The following is an 18117-nucleotide window of genomic DNA, read 5'->3' on the forward strand; positions in this document are numbered from 1 at the left end:
TGTTGCCCCGAGAGGTGGTGGATGCCCCATCCCTGGAAGCATTCAAGGTCAGGTTGGATGGGGGCTCTGAGCAACCTGGTCTAGTTGAAGATGTTCCTGCCCACGGCAGGGGGGTTGGACTAGATGACCTTTAAAGGTCCCTTCCAACCCAAACTACTCTGTGATTCTACGATTCTATAAATCCACACCAAGCAAAATGAATGAGAGTTACTCTTGGGACTAAAGTTTCCTCAGTGTGGAAAGGCTGTGCTTGATGGTGGAAAAGGCTACATCCGCCCACGATATTCCCAAGAGTTGCCCGATATATTTACAACATGTCCCGAAACCACGCCTAGCAGTAGTCGTGAAAGCAGTACTACTGATGTGAGTGCAGAGAGGGGGCCCTGGCTGTGGGCACGTGATATTGTGGTGGACTTAAAAAGGGAGGGTTGCTGGGATTTGAGAATGGTTTGTATTTGCATCCACACAAGTCTTCAGTGGTGGGTTTATTCTGTATTTTCAAAGAAGCTTAACACAACCCAAAGCAACGGTTTTCATTACTTGGGCATATTCCCAAGATAGACATAGCTACTGATACGACGTGATCCGTTAACAGTTTTTTGTCTTATTATTAAACTGTTTTAGAGCTCGGCACCAACTAACAGAAAAGGTCACAGTGCAGTAGTGTACCATTCCAGCATGTGCATCTACGGGGGATACTTTGGCATCAGAGGCATTTCACAAGAGTTTTGGACTTTCCATTTTGGTAAGTTAAAAAGCATGGTAAGGTTTTGATCCAGTGTAAAACGATGACTGCTGCAGGAAAGCATGGCTTGCTCTGTTAAGAAAATTCCCATCACTAGAAATGTTGTAAGTTAGTTTTGGCTTCCGTTTGGCAGTATTTAATTATGAATTCTGTCAATACCCAGCTGAAATGAATTAGACTGTATTATACTGGAAGAAGTTTCACAGTATCGGCCAGTTTTAGAGCTGGGAATCAGGGAGAATGTTTTGTTCACTATTCACTAAATGCTTCAAGGATTACCAAAAACTTTCAGATGCAGCAGAGACCCTGACTTCAGCCTGTTAATGCCATCTTTTGAATCTCAAATCTAGAACTGACCATGGGGAGCCAAACCTGACAGGAGATGGTTTCATTAGCATATTCATCGCTAATCTGGTGGTTGCAAACCAGATGATTCCCAGAGACTTCCTAAATGGATAGCTTTTGTTATCTGGTGGCCATTCAGTCGCTATTTTGAAATGAATGATGGGTTTATCTCATCCTTCATTCCCTCACAGGGAGAATAAGCACAGACATTAATGAAGGACTGTTTCTGTTGACTGATTTTCGCTCTTATAGCCAGGAAATTATCTCTCGATGTCAGCGTTAATGAATTAACAAAGCCGTAGGAAAAACTGCTCTGTAAATAAAATTTCCATGGCATCTGTCATACAGCATCTGACATTTTCATTAAAAGTTTATTTCAAAACTGATTTTTTAAATGCACTTTTTCAGTGTCAGAATTTAAGCTGTTAACTTATATTATAATAAGCATAGAGCAGAAAGCCTTCTTCTCCAACAGAATAGTTACTCTGTTCTTGAAATAAATCCCTTCTCAAATACTAGGGTAAATTTGGTCCACCTATAAATTAACATTTTGCTTTCAGATACAAGGAAATGGTTGTGTGTTTCCACCCCATCTCACAGTACTGGCCCAGGACCTCGGCATGGTCATTCAGCAGTGGTTTATCACACAGGCATGTACCTCTTCGGAGGACTGATGGGGCTGAGTGAACAGAAGGACTTATGGAAGTGGGACTTTGTAAGCAGCAGCTGGTCCAACATCAGAACGAGGTAAACTATACTATTTGTTACACTAAATTAACGAAGAAAGAGAGAATTAGTCTTACCATCTGATACTGCGTGCAGGCAGAGAGGGAGATGTTGCCCTTTTGGCGATTGTAGGAACTGTTCAGATCAAGACATAGTACTGCTGCCATCCCTGGGGCTCCAGTTGGCTTTGCTTGGAAAAGCTGTTGGCAACGCGTCGATGCAGCTGTCAGCATGTAATTTTGATGTCCCAATGCAGCTGTTCAGCAGTCGTTCTTTCGAGTCAAAAGAAAAACAGAGGCTAAAATCAGTGTTAGTTTCTTGTTGGTCTCCCCTTAACTGCTGGTTTCTCTTGCATTTAGCCAAGGACCTCCTCCAGTGGTAGGTCATGCTTCAATAGTCTTCAAAGACTCTATGCTGATTTTTGGTGGAGGGATTTCAAATTCCAGTCCTAAGGATGACCTCTGGGAGTATCATTTCCATACGCAGACATGGAAGAAGCTAAGCAGTACTACAAAGGCAAACTTTTCTCCTAAAATGTATCACTGCATCTTAGGAATTGGTGTTGATTTCCAAACTGCCTCAGATTTCACCAATACGTTCCCCAGCCATTGGAAGAGTAAGCAGAAAGACCATCACCAGCTGGTGACCATCCCGAAGCACACTCGCTTTTGCAGCTACTTCCGTCCACAGCCTGCATACCGAGTGTTCAGCAATGAGGAAAGCAGTGCAATTGAAATGAAAACCTTTAGCTTGCCTCCGGAGCCAGGGGGCTTTTGTGCGCTTCAAACCACTTCAGAGGCAGAAATAGACCCAAACAGAGCAACAGGCATTTTGTCAAAGGACAAGCCTCTCCGTCTGTCTGTCTCTTCAGAAAGAGAGACTTTTGCTGCTGCTCGGATTGTGGGAGAAGAGGAGGGAACCGACTGTCAGCACGCGACCGCAGTGGATGGAGTTCGCAGTGATACCAATGCGCTGCTGCTCATTGGGGGTAAACCTTTGTCCAGCTTCTCTGAGATCTCGTTCTGGCAAATGGAGTTTGATAGCTTGTGATCGCCTTGATTGCAAAGCAAAAGAATAAATTTCCACCAACGTGCCAGTAGGTGGTAAACCAACTGCTTGCAACTGTCTTCGGTTTCCTATCAGCACCCTGGGGAAAAAAAATCAAACCTTCTCATACTTGCTGTGAACAGATTTTTTACAATGTGAACAAAACCTGACATATATTTAAGTCACAGCTTACATCTAAGTTGCCATTTCTGAGAGGAGCTTGTTGAAATGCTGCTCTTTTTGTCGCTTTTTCTTCTGGTCAGTTAATACCCTTTCAAATTGCAGTGGCTGATACTGCCTTGAAAATCAGAACTACAAGTAACCCCTACTGGCTCCCTAACTGCAGTTCAGGTGCAAAGCTTGCTCATTTTGCACTGGCATAAGAAGTAAATACGCACCCATAAAACTGTATTTAAATCAAGTCTGTGCACGTTACGGTCACATTTAAGGGATTTGATGAATCTTAATGGCAGCATTTTCTAAGACGTTTAAGGTTTTGTTTTCTTCAGAGAGTGTTCTTTGCACAAGATATTTGCAAAGATGAGATGAGATGGCCTATAACAAAGAAGAAACCCAACAGACAAATTAGCAAGTGAAATCTAGAAGATATTCAAGGATTGCATCTAACCCTGAGGAAGTGAAACCACAAGTCCCCCTTGAAAATCACGTGCAGCGTTAGACCAGAGGAAGCGCATTACACCTGGAAGAACAAAGTAGTTGCCCAGTGAGTGCTAGGTTTCATGACTGAGCACAGGATCAAAAGGTTTTGACTTTCTGTGGGCAAAAAGAAAGAGGAAGGCTTGACAGGAGTGACACAAAACATAAGCTGTTCTGACTGGTAACTCAGATTTTAGTCACAAAGGGATTTCTGCTTTTCCAACTCCATCTCTCTCTGTTTTCTCAACATACGTAATATTTGTTACACGTTTCCCCTCTGTACTAGTAAATCCTCAATTCATGTATGGTTTTTCTCTGTTGAAAAGAAAAAGTCCTTTTTTCGAAAGATAACATTGTCCAGTGTTTCAAGCATTTAGTTCCTCTGAAGTTGCTGAGATACCGGCCTTCTGACTGAACTTCAGCCTTCTGCAAGAAGAGATGCTGATGTTTGAAATTAGTGGAAAGTGTGATGTAATACTTCTGAATATTTGAAAAGACCACTTTTCAAAAGTTTCATAGGAATAATGAATTTTAAGTGAGAGTATTTACAGATACTTTCAATCATCTCTTCACAAGTAGCTGTCACATGAATTCAATAGGAAAATTGTAGATGAGTTCGCAAAAAGCTACTGAAGAGTTATTTGGACCTTCGGTGACCTTTGTTTGGAAACAGAGAGGATTGAACAAGCTGCCACATGAATAAAGCCTGCTGCATTTCATATCAGTGTGTGCTCGTTTTCTGAACTTTCGTGAATTTAACATATGTATTTACATTTGCAAAATGAACAAAGAACTTACCTTTCTGAATAAGGAACGTGCTCCCGCAAGCCCCAGTCACCTCACGGCACTTCAGCCAGCCTCGAGGGCTGCCCAGGCTTTGAATTCCTCCTCCAGGAACGGGGAATGGCCCAGTTAGAGGAGATATGTTCGGAAAGGACTTCATACAGCGATTGGGCTGGGCACGTACAGAGCACTGCAATCTTAAGTCAGCAGCATGTTTTTCTTGTGCTGGCTGACATGTCTCTTTTGGCATTATCCAAGTGAGAGCTGCTGTAACGTACAGACTTTTACCTAGACTTGATGAGGGAAGGAAATTTAACTGGAAAGGGCAACAATAAACCAGTGATTTTCCAAGTCACACAAAGGCCTCCTGGCAGGTACAGGTATCCTGGGGATGTGCAAGAGCCCTAGGAAAATGCCATCCAGACTCTGCCATTCCTTTCTTCCTCCCCCCCAAAACTCTCTTCCCTTTGGCAGCCCCACGAAGGGTTTAACATTTACTTGGAGCCAACGCAGGCAGGACACGAGCCAGCCCAAAGGCGATGGCTTGGCACGGGGAGGAAAAAGCAGCTTGCAGAACGTGCCCATCTCCCCCGTTTCCTCCCCTCGCCTCTGCTGGCATGCCAAGTCAGGTGGCTGCACCAGCGCCTCCGGCACAACTCCAGCTTCTTCACCTAAGAGAGCCTAAGCCTCTCAAACCGGCCCGATGCCGTAGGGGCCCCGCTGTTCCCCAGCCCCTGTACGGGACACGAGGTGTGCAGAAGGTCGAGAAGGGGCTGTGGCTGGAGAGAGGTGGGCTCAGGGCTCGCTCGCAGGAGGCTGAGCCGCAGTTAAGCTCAGATATCTCTGTGGAAGAGAAGGGAGCTCCAATCCTGAAAGTGGGACTCTCTGCTACAGCAGACTCACTGAAGCCACCAGAGGCTATTTCTCCCCTTACTGGCCCATTCCCAGGTCTTTAAAAAACAAGGGTGAGCTCAGGCTGGAAGGGAAGGGGTTTGAGATGTAAAGTGACTGCAACCCACAGCCGCTCAGCGGCAGGAGGGGCTGGCACCTCAGTCCCTTCTGGCCATGCATGACCCGTATTTCAGGTATCCAAGACCTAGGCACGCACATACCACTGTATCACATTGCCTGGGTCATCTTCCCTTTCAAAACCCAACCAGTGCTATCAACTACACTTAACAGGGTTCTCAGAGCACCTCAAGTGGTTTCACTCCCGTTTTCCTGGCACATTTTTATCCAACACAGTCACCTTTTCACAGAGGAAGAGTCTTCGTGGATGTGCTTACAGTTACGGTATTTCTCCATAACTGTAGCAGTTAATGAGAATTAATCCCGAGCCCAAGTGAGTGACTAAAAGCTGCTGCCATCTGAAAGCTCTGTGGTGGCCTGCATGAAATAATGCCAGCTAATGGCAACTATTTAGAAAGAAAATAAAACACACCATTTTTGGCTGGGCACGGACTGAAGGGGCTGCCACTGAAGCTAGCGGTTTTAAAATGTCTCTGAAGAAAAGGGAAGCTTGCGTGTATTTGATATGCCCACAGCCTAACTCAGACCTGTAGAATAAAAGCAAGAGGATGCAGCGGTGTTCTGTAATCTCATCTGAGACACAAGAGGCACTGTTCATTTAAGATTCTTAAATCATACGTAGAAGAGAGCAAATCAATCAGCCTATCTCGACAAACGGTCTTTAATTACCACTTGGTTTCTGAACATTAAAATGCATGAATAGCAGAGGGATTTTCTTTTAAAATGCAGACATTTAAAGAGTTTTTTTTAAAATAATAACAAAAAAATCTAAACCAAAACGTGTTTCATTGTTTTGAGTTATAAACGGATTCGAAGAACAATTCAGTGGCTTATCAGCGGGATTGTGGTTTGATCTACACAACAAATTATGCCACAAGGGAAATGACTTTCTATGAGCTTAGTCATTAGGAAGGAATTATTTCACTTCCTTTTGTCATTAGGATGGAATGATTTCACTTCCTTTTGATACTTTCCCAAGTTTATTAATTGCTGAGAAACGAAGATGATCAAATGGTTTGGTTGCCCTCTGCTGCCTTCTTAAGCATTTCACCAAAGTCGGGTTTTGGAAATAAACAGCTTCCTTTAGCACCACTGTACTTCAAAACATAAAACAATCCCTTACTGGAAATAGGAGCAAGACCGCTCAGCTAACCAGCATGCACTTTTGCCTACATTTTGTGGAATTACACTTGGAAGTTCAGAACTGCCTTTCTGGGCACACACCTCGGTACTTTGATTTTCAAAACCACTGAACACCTGACAGTCCTCCTGGACGATCTCAGCTCTTTTGGAAAGAAGGCATTTAATTCTTTAGCATCCACCTGCAAGTTTCGATGCCATCTTAAGTGATGCTTTAATTGACAACAAAACAAGTTTATAACACGGCCTGCAGTTTTGACATCCCAAATAAGTTCACACATCTCTCGCCAACCCAGGTACCCTTCTCTTAAATTAGAAGCTGCCAAGCGACCTTAGCATACAAACTCCTGCAGAGTTAACGTACTGCCACAGAGGCTCCTCGAACTGCGGACCGGGCGAGCGCTCAGCGCGAAGCACGCGTCTGCCACACACCTTCGGCTTTGATTTCAGAGGTGCAGCAGCCCACCGGCCCTCACCGCACAGCTCACCTCCCAAGTCCCGGCCGACCCACCCGTCTTTTACTGCCATACCAGCGTAACACAGTGGTGCTTAAAGATGACTCTGCCAGACTTTTGCACTGACGTGGTGTATTTAAGACGAAACTACAGTATAAACATTTCAAGACTGGGTTGAGTGGACTACAAATCACAGTTTCTTGTTCCCAGGTACAGTTTCAATACAGATCTCAGTGCAGTGCCTAAAACAGTTCATACATCACTAATGGTGTGAAACAGAAGCAAGAGGGTGCACTTTGTTTTATAAAAAAACAACAAATAAATTATACATTGAGAGCTATTGCCAAGCTTTACATATAAAAGGTAAAAATACAGTAGTTAGTGTGGCTTTAACAAAAAAAAAATCTAGCTAAAAAAATATTCTTACATACTTTTAAAATAAGTTTGTCCAGTTATAGGTAGGGGGGTGCGTGTGTGTCTATGAAGCAGAGTGCTCAAGCCAAACAGTAAAAAGGAGGTGAACTCTGTAGGAGAACCTTGCGGCTCCCTGCTGCCCAGGGTCCGACATTACTGCAGGGGGAGCACCCACTCCTCATTGCCAGCAGGCGCGCACAGCCAGGCGCGATGCTGCGCGACGGATCCTGGCTTTCAAGAGGCTGTGCCGGCCGCTTGGATCTCCCTCCTGAACACTGTGACAAGACAGCGGCAGCACTTCACGAAATCACACCAACTCTACCTCCATTTGAGGGTGGTGGGAAGGGCCCTGTACTTACGTCTACGGTGCTAACGCTCAGACCAAACACACCCGCATTACACCTGCATCACCGCAAGGCCATTAGCATGGGTTACTTTTAGGTTTTGGTATAAAGTTTATGATTGTCCAGCTGCATTTGAAAGCTGTGATGTTACCATGTCTAACAGCTATGCAGTCTTACTACAACTTTCTAGACTAACGAACACTCTATGTGCCCAGATAGAGCTTTAAATGCTAGCTGGCTGTGAAATAGAGCTAACACTTAATTTGTAGAAGGTTTGGCTTGTACCAGAATATGTTCACAATGTGAAAAATATATCCAGTGCTGTCTGTGAAGGGCGTGCTGATCTTAACAGTACACCTTTGCTTCAGGAAACGAGAATGAGCAAGGTGCAGACAAAGGGATAACAGGCAAGGGCTGAAAATAGTTTGTGGAAAGAGACCCAAATGCAACTAAGCCCCTCTTAACGGTGCTGAAAATTTTCTTGCCAAAGTTGCATCCAAAAAATTGTCCAAAACATAGCTTTTACACCGCTGCCTGTCTTTGACAAAGTGTATGTGGAATTTCAGTTTAAAATCTAATACATTCAAGCTAATTCATTAACCGTGACTGATTACCAGGTAAGTAGTTATTTTATGACATATGACTTACCTAATATTAAACCTCATTACCCCTGAAGTAAAGAATAGATTCCCTTAATTCAAGTGTAAGAGGGCCTGAACTCCCACATTTTAACACCCATTTCAAAAGCTTCTAGGACCACTGCCAGGTACGCAGCACATGCAGACTCTCTGGTCTCTCCCCGTTGGACTAGATACGTAGTCTGAGATACGGGGGGTGGGGGTGTTATTATTAACATTAAGATTTCAATAAAATCTTTTACTCCAATCGCTTATGGAGTATGATTGGAGTAAAATCACTTTTACTTTTAGATCCCATTAGTATAAGTTAGCATTTCTTAATTACAGAGCTAAACAGCCTCCATCTCTGACCAGCATTACAGGCACACACAGCAAAAGGGTACAAGGCCAATTAATGAGCACAGGCTGGGACAGGCATGAGGAAGTCAATGGGGGATAACTTTGTTAGGAAAAAAAAGTGAACTTTTTTTTTTTGTTTTTAAATCAGGGAGCTGGCTTTTTCCAAATGACTGCAACAGAACGTGCATTTATTCATTCCTGTCAACTCTTACAGCTGTTAAGCGGTTGGCAGACCTGCCAACATCCCAACACCAGATTCAAACAAAAGTTTTATTTATAAATCTCTTTAAATAAATCCCCCAAAATAAACTTTTAGAGGATGATTGGGCCTTACAGTCAATCAATCAATAGTACAGCAATGGTAAGAAAATCCCTTTTTCTCGGTGTCACACAGGCATTAATTAATACTTTGTAACACTAACTGTAGGAACTATTACACCTATTTGTGTCTGATAAAATGCAGGTGATGAGTACTGCTCCGTTACCTGTTAGCCAGTCACGATACAACAGGATACCTATAGTTTTAAAGCAAAACGGTGATGCAAAACTAGAAGGATGTTCAGATGCCTACCTATGCGTCTGCTCAGACCACATAACTGTGGCGCCTTAGTCTCGCCAGGCTCCCTATACAAACAGTGATTTGGAATAGCTAAATAAGCTACGTTGAGTTAAATGGAGTGAATATTTGCTCCAAGTATTAGATGTCACTGGAAAGAGTTGGGTTTGCAGCCCCAAATCTACTAGAAATTCCAAGTCCCCCATTTAACAGTTGAAAACGTTGAATTTTTAAATAAACTTTCAAGTATTAGTCCTCTGAAAATTGAGAAAAACCTTGCCCCTTTGAAATTTTCGTGTGTGCACGCATGTGTGTAGATACAACATTCCCCTCTGATCACCACTATCCCGACCATGCTGAAATAACAGTTGGCTACTTGGAACCATTTAGGTTTTAGGGGGACACACCCACCACACGTTATTTACTTGTTATTTGCTGTATGCAATTGCTCGGGAGGAATCTAAGGATGGTATTCAACACGCAATGCTGTAAAACTGTAAACTTGTTATTCTACTTTTGGGAGGGATTCAAGCTAACAGTTCACAGAGCTCCTGAACCCAACGGGAAGAGTCAAATATCAAACATGCCTTAAAGAAAATGCTACTGCATTCTGTCTATTTACAAAACCAACACATGTAGCCGGCGAATGCCAGCTCAGCTGCTGAGCAAACAGATCAACAGCAAGTGCCAAGTTTCCCCACACAGTCCTGGCTTTGTGCAGGAAGCAGACTGTTGCAGCCATAGCTTCCCTTTTCCTGCAGGAACTTTGCTGGCAACTGTATTATTAATCCAGACTAAGACGTTTGATATTTGAATCGGGAACCTTCTACATTTTAATATGCAGTAAGGCTCAGACTTAAAAGCATATAAAAAAGCCAATACTCAACTGGAAGTAACAGCGACAGAGCTGAACGGCTGGCGAGCAGAAACGCTCCACCTGGCCCAGAACAGCAGCTGCCCTCTGGCTGGCGGTGCGGGGAGCTTGCCCGTGCAGTGCTTCAGGCACTGGCTGCAGCAGGGACCTGAAGCGCCTGCCACCAATTTTGACTCCTAGTTCTTGAGGCAATGGCTGCAAATCATTGTCTGCGGAGAGTCGCTCTGGTATGTCAGTCCTAAGAGCTGCCTGTGGTTTCTACGTTTCCCTATTAAGGCCTCAGGGGTTTTGAGGAGTGGCAGTGGGCCACGTAAATGCCACGTGGCTTCTTCCTTAACACTCTCATTCAGCATCTTGCAAACAAGAGCACAAGAGCAGCAGTAAGAACACCCTAGCCTGAAAGAAGCAGCCTGGCCAGGCACCAGCTTACCTGCACAACCCACAGTGGTTTGGTCCAAATCTTCGTCTACACTGACAGACGTGCACGCAGCCGGTGTGCAGAAATGAAGTTGTGCATCCAGGCTTCAGAACCAACTCTCACATTTAAAATTATTTCTAAGAACCACATGTATATAAATATTTATAAACAGCAGCGCTATGCAGAAAACATCCTCCAACCCCAGGCACATGTACAAACCTCTTCCTAAGAAAGATCCCAGTTGTTTCATCTGTGCCTCCCTGTGAGGAGACATGGAGTTCATCATCGGGCTTCTGTATTTCTCCTCCCTCTGACTCTGCACTGACCTTTTTCACAGGCTGTATCCGCAGGGTCCATGTGCTCACCTCTACATGTCCACGAGGATCCTGCTGCCCAGGACTCAAATGACCTCTTACATATCATATCCTGTACTTCACCTGAGCACCAGAAGGCCTTCACCAGCTCTGTGTGGAGCGTGCTTTTGCAAGTGCTCCTATCTTCCTTCTACAAAGAAGTGAACTGCTTACAGGAACTTTTCATCTTTTTTTCCTGTTTTCACCTTATTCTTTCTATTCTTGGTCCACATACAACTATTAGATGACACTTGGAACAGGATTTGAGGTGGTGTTAAGAACTGATCTAGTTCTACCCTCATGCTGCTAACATACCTGGTAAGTATTCCCAAAGCATGGCATCTGGAAACAACACCCAGAAATAGCATGAATAGAAACAAGAAAATTCTTTTTCTTCCTAGTCCTATATGACAATAAAACTAACCAATAAGCAGTTCCTGAAGTAAGCTGTACTCATGCCTTCACTGCTTCAGCATTTAAAACATACACATCTCTAGCCTAAAATGCATGTATTTGAGTCATATAGGAAACAAAATAATCAGCGTCAAAATGTGGGACCTCTGCTGTAGTCTGCTAGTGCTATAAGCTGTTTGGCAGGTTAATTTTCCTTTTCCTGGTTGGAACGAGCAGCTCAAATCCAGTCAACGTAGTTGGTCACTGATGGACTAGATTTTCATTCTTTCCAGGTACTGCAACAAGAGGTGCAAGGATTATTAAGGGGTTTAAGGCCAAAAAGGAGAGTATGTGTTGGTAAAACAAAGGAAAAACAGAAGGAATAATCACACAGAAGAAAATGTCCTTGGCCATATGAAACAGTCATCGCTACTGTGAGCCACCATACATAGTACGGCCACAAGGTGGCCCTACAAGTTCTCCTAATCTTTCCAATATTAATCTACAGAGGTCAGGGATACCGTGCTCACACCCTACATAGCTAACATCACAGTCAACGCTTTCCATTATCACTTGAGAGGCAGCACAGGGTAAGACAGACTAAACCTAGCGTGAGTGGAACACAACTAGATTCTGTTCCTCGCTTTCAGAACTAGCTCCAGTGTGGTATTTCACTTCTCCTGAGGGAGAAGATCAAACGTGCATGTGGTTTTATATCCTGGTTTAGACTGTAATTCCAGTTAGATTGCAAAAGATGTAGAAGTCTCTTCCTGGATCCTAGCAAACCAGCTGGCTGTTTGACTTCTGTTCAGCAAGAGTTTGATCCCAAGCAAGTCTTTTGGAAGGATCCCTTGGAGATATGTTAGAAGATTTGAGTTTTTACAAGGTGGGAAGTGCAGAAACTCCTTCTTCTAGAGTTCAGTGGTGAGTAAACATTTCGTTCTTATTGTAGCATCCTCAGTAACTGCGCTAAAAGGGGAAAAAAAAAATGAGGCCCTGTAAATACACTCCTCCAAAAAGATCTGCCGTGACGGATTAAAAAAGAAAAAGATGAGTATTGTTCCAAAGAGCATTAATAGCTGTTCCCCTCGTAATTTAATGAGACCAATGGACAAACCTTTCCAATGGACAACTGCAGAAGAGCAAACAATCAATTTCACACAGTGCAGCAGGAGCATCGTTGCCATCCACATTGTAAGAGGTTCACTGAAAGGCCTGATCATCACTGCCATCGTTCTGCCTTACCAGCACGACAGAATGGAATAGCAAGGGGAAAGGTTTCTACAGATTCTGTTCTCCGACTTCCTTACAGCTCGGAAGTAACCGGGGGACGCCCCCCTCCCCCGCCAATCCTCTGACAGGTATTGAAACCCTGTAAAGAGATTTCTCGGAAAAATCACCTGTACCACCATTTTAGTCCAGTACTAAAACATGTTGGCAGATAAGGAAGGAAACTGAAGTGAAATGATCATTAAAAAGAATTAATCAATTTTATAGCGCTTATAATGACAACAGGTTTTCCTCCAACTCCAGCTAAATTTGTATGCTTTGTTCCTTTACTTGAATTAAAAAAAATGTTTTCTAACCCTTCAAACAATGTTATATAAAAATACACACACATCAGCTGCTCTATTTATTCATAAGTTTTCAAATGCTATAAAGTGAGACAGAACTATAGTTTATAAGCACAGCAGAACAAGGCACTGTGTCTAAATGACCACTATAACTATTTAAGTGGAAGCAGCAAGAGCACATACTTCCTTTCCACCCCATACAGACTTCTGAAGCGAGTGCTGAGGAGACCTTACCTTGCAAGGACTTCGGATGTCTGCTGGGATGGTGGCAATCCAGCTGACGACAACAGAGTCTCTGTGCTGCCTTTCACTGCCTTCATAGCTAAGGCAACATCATTTCCCAAAGGCCCATTGGAAATCAGTCCAGTCTGAATTGGGGAGAATGAAACGGGAAACTGAAATAAAAAACCTGCCAGGACAAGACAAGCTGATTTTTCACTATGATTTACTTACAACAGTAAAAACTAAGATTCATCAAGTTCCAGGGTGGGCTTCACTAAAAGCAAGTTCTTGAAGAAACTTTATGGCATTTACCGGCATTGTAATGCAGCGACAATGAAGTTTAAATATTAACAGGATATGTATGTTGTTTGATTTACTCCAGCTGAATTAGTTCGCTTTATTTTGGTCTGGTACATTATTTTATGGGCTTTCAAATTATTACAAATTATTATATTTTACTATTTTACTTGAGCTCCTGTTTCTTAATCATGACAAAATCTTTCTTTTTGTCTTTTTTTTGGGGGTTGTTGTTAAGGAATGGTCAAATAACTCACTGGCACTATCCACCTTGGTGTTATCGTGGGCTGGGAAGACACCTACAAAAAGCAAACAAATGCTCGTTAGAAAAGGTTGGAAGTAGCCGAGAACATTCTCAAAACAATACTGCCTCCCAAAACGATCTTGGATATTTGTCTATCGCTAGCCTTTGAACCATGCTAGTGATTAGCTGCAGATGATGTGACTTCACACCAAAAGGTAAATGGCACCCACACAGCATACAGCTAATACCCGCCCACTCACAGAAACTCGCTGGTAGCAGTTTCGGCATAGCGCGCCCCTTCCAAAAGGCACCTGAACCCATCATGTTTTTCTGCTTTGTGGACAAAGTTAACTGAGAGCACACTTCGGTGAACACTTTAAAGGTCCTACTCCTTCCCCTTTTTTTGGGTGCACACAATGAAACTCCTTTTTCGCCGGCACAGATTATAAGAGATTTTATCATCTATGTAAAAGGGTTTATTTGTATTAAAAGTTTATTTTTCAAGTATTTATTCCATATATACACACACATATATGTCTGTGTGTGTATATACACATTTACATATAATTTCTGAAGTATTACATACACCCAAAAGCCCGAGAAGCAGGCTGGCACTTGCTGGTGTACTAAAATAAGACTACAGGCTCTTGTGGCACAGATACAAGTTAACTCCTCTGGTTCCTTCACTTCCATTACAAAGCTGTAGGGTCTACAACCCTACGCCAGCCACCCTTCAAGTAGGGGGGCATATATGCAGTGATCCAGGTCAATCACCACTTTGCTCTACTGCAGCAGATCCAAGGCTGGTGGACAGATACTAAAGCCAGAGGAGAGTTTATGAGTGAAAACCATTGTACGTGTGAAGGAAGAAGTTTGGGTTTGAAATACATTTACCCGAGGTGTGGCTTCTGTAAAGTCAATTAGATTCTCTGTCAGTGATGTTAAGGAAACGTCCTGGTCATCTGGAGTGCTCTATGGAATAAATCAGTTTTGAATTGAATTCCCAGTAGTAACCAGATAGGTCTGCTGAATACTCTAGTGGCTTTCCAAGTTATAGACCAGTGTCCTTAATGAACACCACTGTTCATCAGGTCTGTTTTCTCAAATCTTTCCATATGATCTTTTTTAATAGCCTTTTCATTTCACTTATTCTCATCAACATATTGGAAACAAAGTCATTGCCACGTAAGCTGTGCAACTGTCCCATTCTCCTATGCAAAGATGGGGTACCGAGCCATTCGACAAGAAGGTCAGCCAGGTCTGTGAGCTGAGTATTTGAAGTCAGAAGATGAAACTGGTAATTATTCAGTGGGATCAACTACATAATACTGGTTTAGAGGGACAACACCTAAAGGGCATGGTGCTTTAGTGATCCAGAATAACCCCTCAGTCTGCTGAAGTAACAGCAGAGTCCAGTGTTGGACTCTTCTTTTGGAGAGGGACAAAGGAAAGTTGACCCCTGAATTACTATGTGATTTCATGGAGTCCAGTTAAAAATTACCTTATCCTTAAGGTAACCAGAATACAACAATTAAACATTTAATTTGAACTTTTCCCTCTGTGTTTTTTTTTTTTATACGAACTGCCTATGTCAGAATTTCATCCCTGCAGTCTCCTTCCTGGAGCATCAAATCATTGGGATATGAGGGGCTCCCCACCAGCGCAAGGAAAACAATCGGTTTAGAAAAATGTCAGGCAAAGAACCTGAAAGGACACTCAGAAATGGCCTTTGGAGAGATCTGTACAGTGTCCCCGTCTGCTCCAGAAAGCACTCTCTGGCATTCACCAACGACTGGTATTCATTGAGTTATGAGAGGCATGCAGCAAGGTCTGCTGTGCTTGCCTGGAGGCATCAGTAGCTCAGAACGTGACACACAGAAACCTTCCAGGCTGGCAGGTGGTGATACCTTTGAAACAGCAGCCTCCTCAGCTGGAGCCAGACTAGCTGGAATCAGCAGGTCCTCATGGTTAGAGGCAGCGTTGTCCTCATTTAACGCATTACTGAAAGGAGAAAACATTCTCATCAGCACACTGCCTGGATAGCATGAAACAGTGCTGCTTCCCTGATAGCTCAACCCAAAAACTCGACACCAGTTCCATGTGAGGCAGACAAAAGACCAATGTTTGTGAGTACGCTGAAGTAAATGCCTTCCAACTACCTCCATAGATTACTGCTCTCTTTTGTAGTTTCAGCTACAGCTGTGTATAGACCCAACAGTATCAATGTCTTCTATCTCAAAGGAGCTTCTTCAGCCCTTGTTTCTAATTTGCCTGAAGCCTTCTCTGCCATCCTCTCATCTTCCTCGTTAGAGCCAGAGGCAGCAGGATGTCAGATATTTCAGTCATTTCAGAAGATGAGAGAGATTTGCTTACTGCTTGCTAGAATACTCACCTGAGGCCTGGCCTATACTGATTAACTGTTGCAACAGTAATTAAAGATGCATCGGTAAACCTGCTTAGTTAGATGTAGCCTAAATGCTCAGCAACTGTTGCTCATCTTTTCAGACCTGTTCATGATAATCTCCACGTGGTTCCCTTACCCCAGAAACACATTTCTCCTGAATCACTTACAGAACAAAGGTGTTTGAGGCAGGCGTTGCTTTCAGCAGCTCTCTTGGGTCTTGAAATACTGGACTGGTTGCTGGGGGACTACTCGGTGTTTTGCCTGATGGGAGAATGTTCCTGGCACAAAACAACAAAAACCAAAACAAAACACAGGTACAACCTTCCATGGAAAGCTCTTGTTAGCGTATTTTTTGAGATTGCTAGATGTACATTTTATTCAATATCCCCATGTGGTCTTTGAGGTCTGACACATGCTCATCTTCACAAATGGTCAAGAAATTACATGTTGCAACCCTTTAACTTTTTCAATGCCTGAAATCCCACCAGAACTAGCAATCATTTGAGGTTCAGTAATTCTCAGGAAATCAACTGTCAGTGTCAGGTTTTTGTACAGTGCTGTATTTGGGTAACTAGATCACGCGTTTCTTCCAAATCTATTCAGTACCTGGCAGCAGCATCCTGAATATTGGAATTCTTGACACCTGTCAGGCTGTCTTCTCTTATGACCTGAGAGGAAAAAATGAACAAAGATATAAATTTCTGATACCTGCTTCCATCTTGTGTCAGTTCTGACATTCACAGAAGAGCCGAGCGTCTCCCTCCCAGCACGCAAGTGTGCTGTTCATCTACTGCTCAGGGACTGAAAACATCAATTCTATGTGAAAAGCTCAGTGCAGAAATAAAAATAATTCACCAACATAGCCAAATAAAATACCATTATTTGCTACAGAATTTACTAGAACATGCTAGAAGCATAGTCTTAGTCACAGAATCACGGAATAATTTCTTGGTTAGAAGACAACCTTTGGAGGTTATCTGGCTCAATAACCACTCGAACCAGGGCTTGTCCAGGGCCTTGTCCAGTTACGTGTTGAGTATCATCAAGGATGGAGATTGCTCCTTGGGGAACCATTCCAGTACCAGACCACTATTATTGTAAAGAAAGGGTGAAAGGCTCTCTTCTCTACCTTGGACTTTGGCTCTTGGAGCACCCTTATCTGCAAGGCACCTTCTCCGACACCAGGCAACTGAAGAGAAACAAAACAGTTGAGAATGTCACAGTCCTTATCGGTTGAGTATTTACCTTGTGCCCTGCTTCTGCCTGGGCCTTCAGGATATTGCTTTTGAGATCTGCTGGAAGCCACGTTGCTGCTGCGATTGGGCTCTCAATTGCATTGTTAAGACATTTATCGGTCAACTTTACCACTTCCTCCTAGACATGGGGAAAAAAAAAAAAAATCTTTATTAGAAGCAGTTCCCACATGGAAAAGTCTGGGCTGAAGTTTATTATTAACACCTCTAAATAACAACAAGGCTCTGAGTGAGAGGAAAGTCAGCAGATTTATACTGAAATGAAAAAGCATTTTTTTTCCTTTATTTTGGAACTCAATTGTAAAGTCACAGCAAAACATAAAGTAAAAAAAGCACAATCCTTAAAAGTGGAGATGCAAAGTGCCGTGCTAAAAATACAGCATGGAAGAACTGAAGTGGACCCTAAATTTGCAGCCTAGTTTACTGATAGGAGATCAATACAGTAGCCATCATATCATATCAGTATAGCCTAACTATAAGTTGATAATTCACTCTCAAATGCAAGCTGGGAAGATTTTTACCTTAAAATCCATTTATAAATTAGAACAACAGTTCAATGTGCTCCTAGCTACCTCTCCCATCACTGATTATATCAAAGCAAACTGCAGCCAGATACATAATGAAGACAATTAAAAATGAGATACCTTTCACTACAGTATATTTCATCATGTGAATTGCATTTTTTAATTATAAAATGTTAATTAAGCATTCAATCTACTAATTGCTCTTTGATTAGTGACAGAAGTTAATTAACTGAGTGGAAACTAAACCTTGTGACCTCTCTTCTCGGGGTATCACTCAGCAGGGGGAGACAGAGTCCTGCTTTCCTCCCCATATGCCACCGTCGCTGGCTAAGGCAGGCTCCTT

The 18117-nt window shown here is 42.9% G+C and overlaps 1 protein-coding gene across 1 annotated transcript in view; it reads right to left on the reverse strand.

Annotated features, from left to right (window-relative positions):
* Positions 1–10797: 10797 nt before the first annotated feature.
* The window catches only part of EPB41L5 (erythrocyte membrane protein band 4.1 like 5), a 58714-nt gene continuing 51394 nt past the window's right edge, over positions 10798–18117 (reverse strand). The window contains exons 19-26 of the mRNA XM_009327184.1: positions 17243–17371; positions 16604–16665; positions 16165–16275; positions 15501–15594; positions 14488–14565; positions 13607–13648; positions 13065–13198; positions 10798–12225 (exon numbers count right to left, since the gene is read on the reverse strand). Coding sequence (XP_009325459.1) covers positions 12168–12225; positions 13065–13198; positions 13607–13648; positions 14488–14565; positions 15501–15594; positions 16165–16275; positions 16604–16665; positions 17243–17371 — 708 coding nt within the window. The 3' untranslated portion in view covers positions 10798–12167. The remainder of the gene's footprint in view (positions 12226–13064; positions 13199–13606; positions 13649–14487; positions 14566–15500; positions 15595–16164; positions 16276–16603; positions 16666–17242; positions 17372–18117) is intronic.

This window comes from Pygoscelis adeliae, unplaced genomic scaffold, assembly GCF_000699105.1.
Source record: "Pygoscelis adeliae isolate BGI_AS28 unplaced genomic scaffold, ASM69910v1 Scaffold227, whole genome shotgun sequence".
Classification (NCBI taxonomy): Eukaryota; Metazoa; Chordata; class Aves; order Sphenisciformes; family Spheniscidae; genus Pygoscelis; species Pygoscelis adeliae.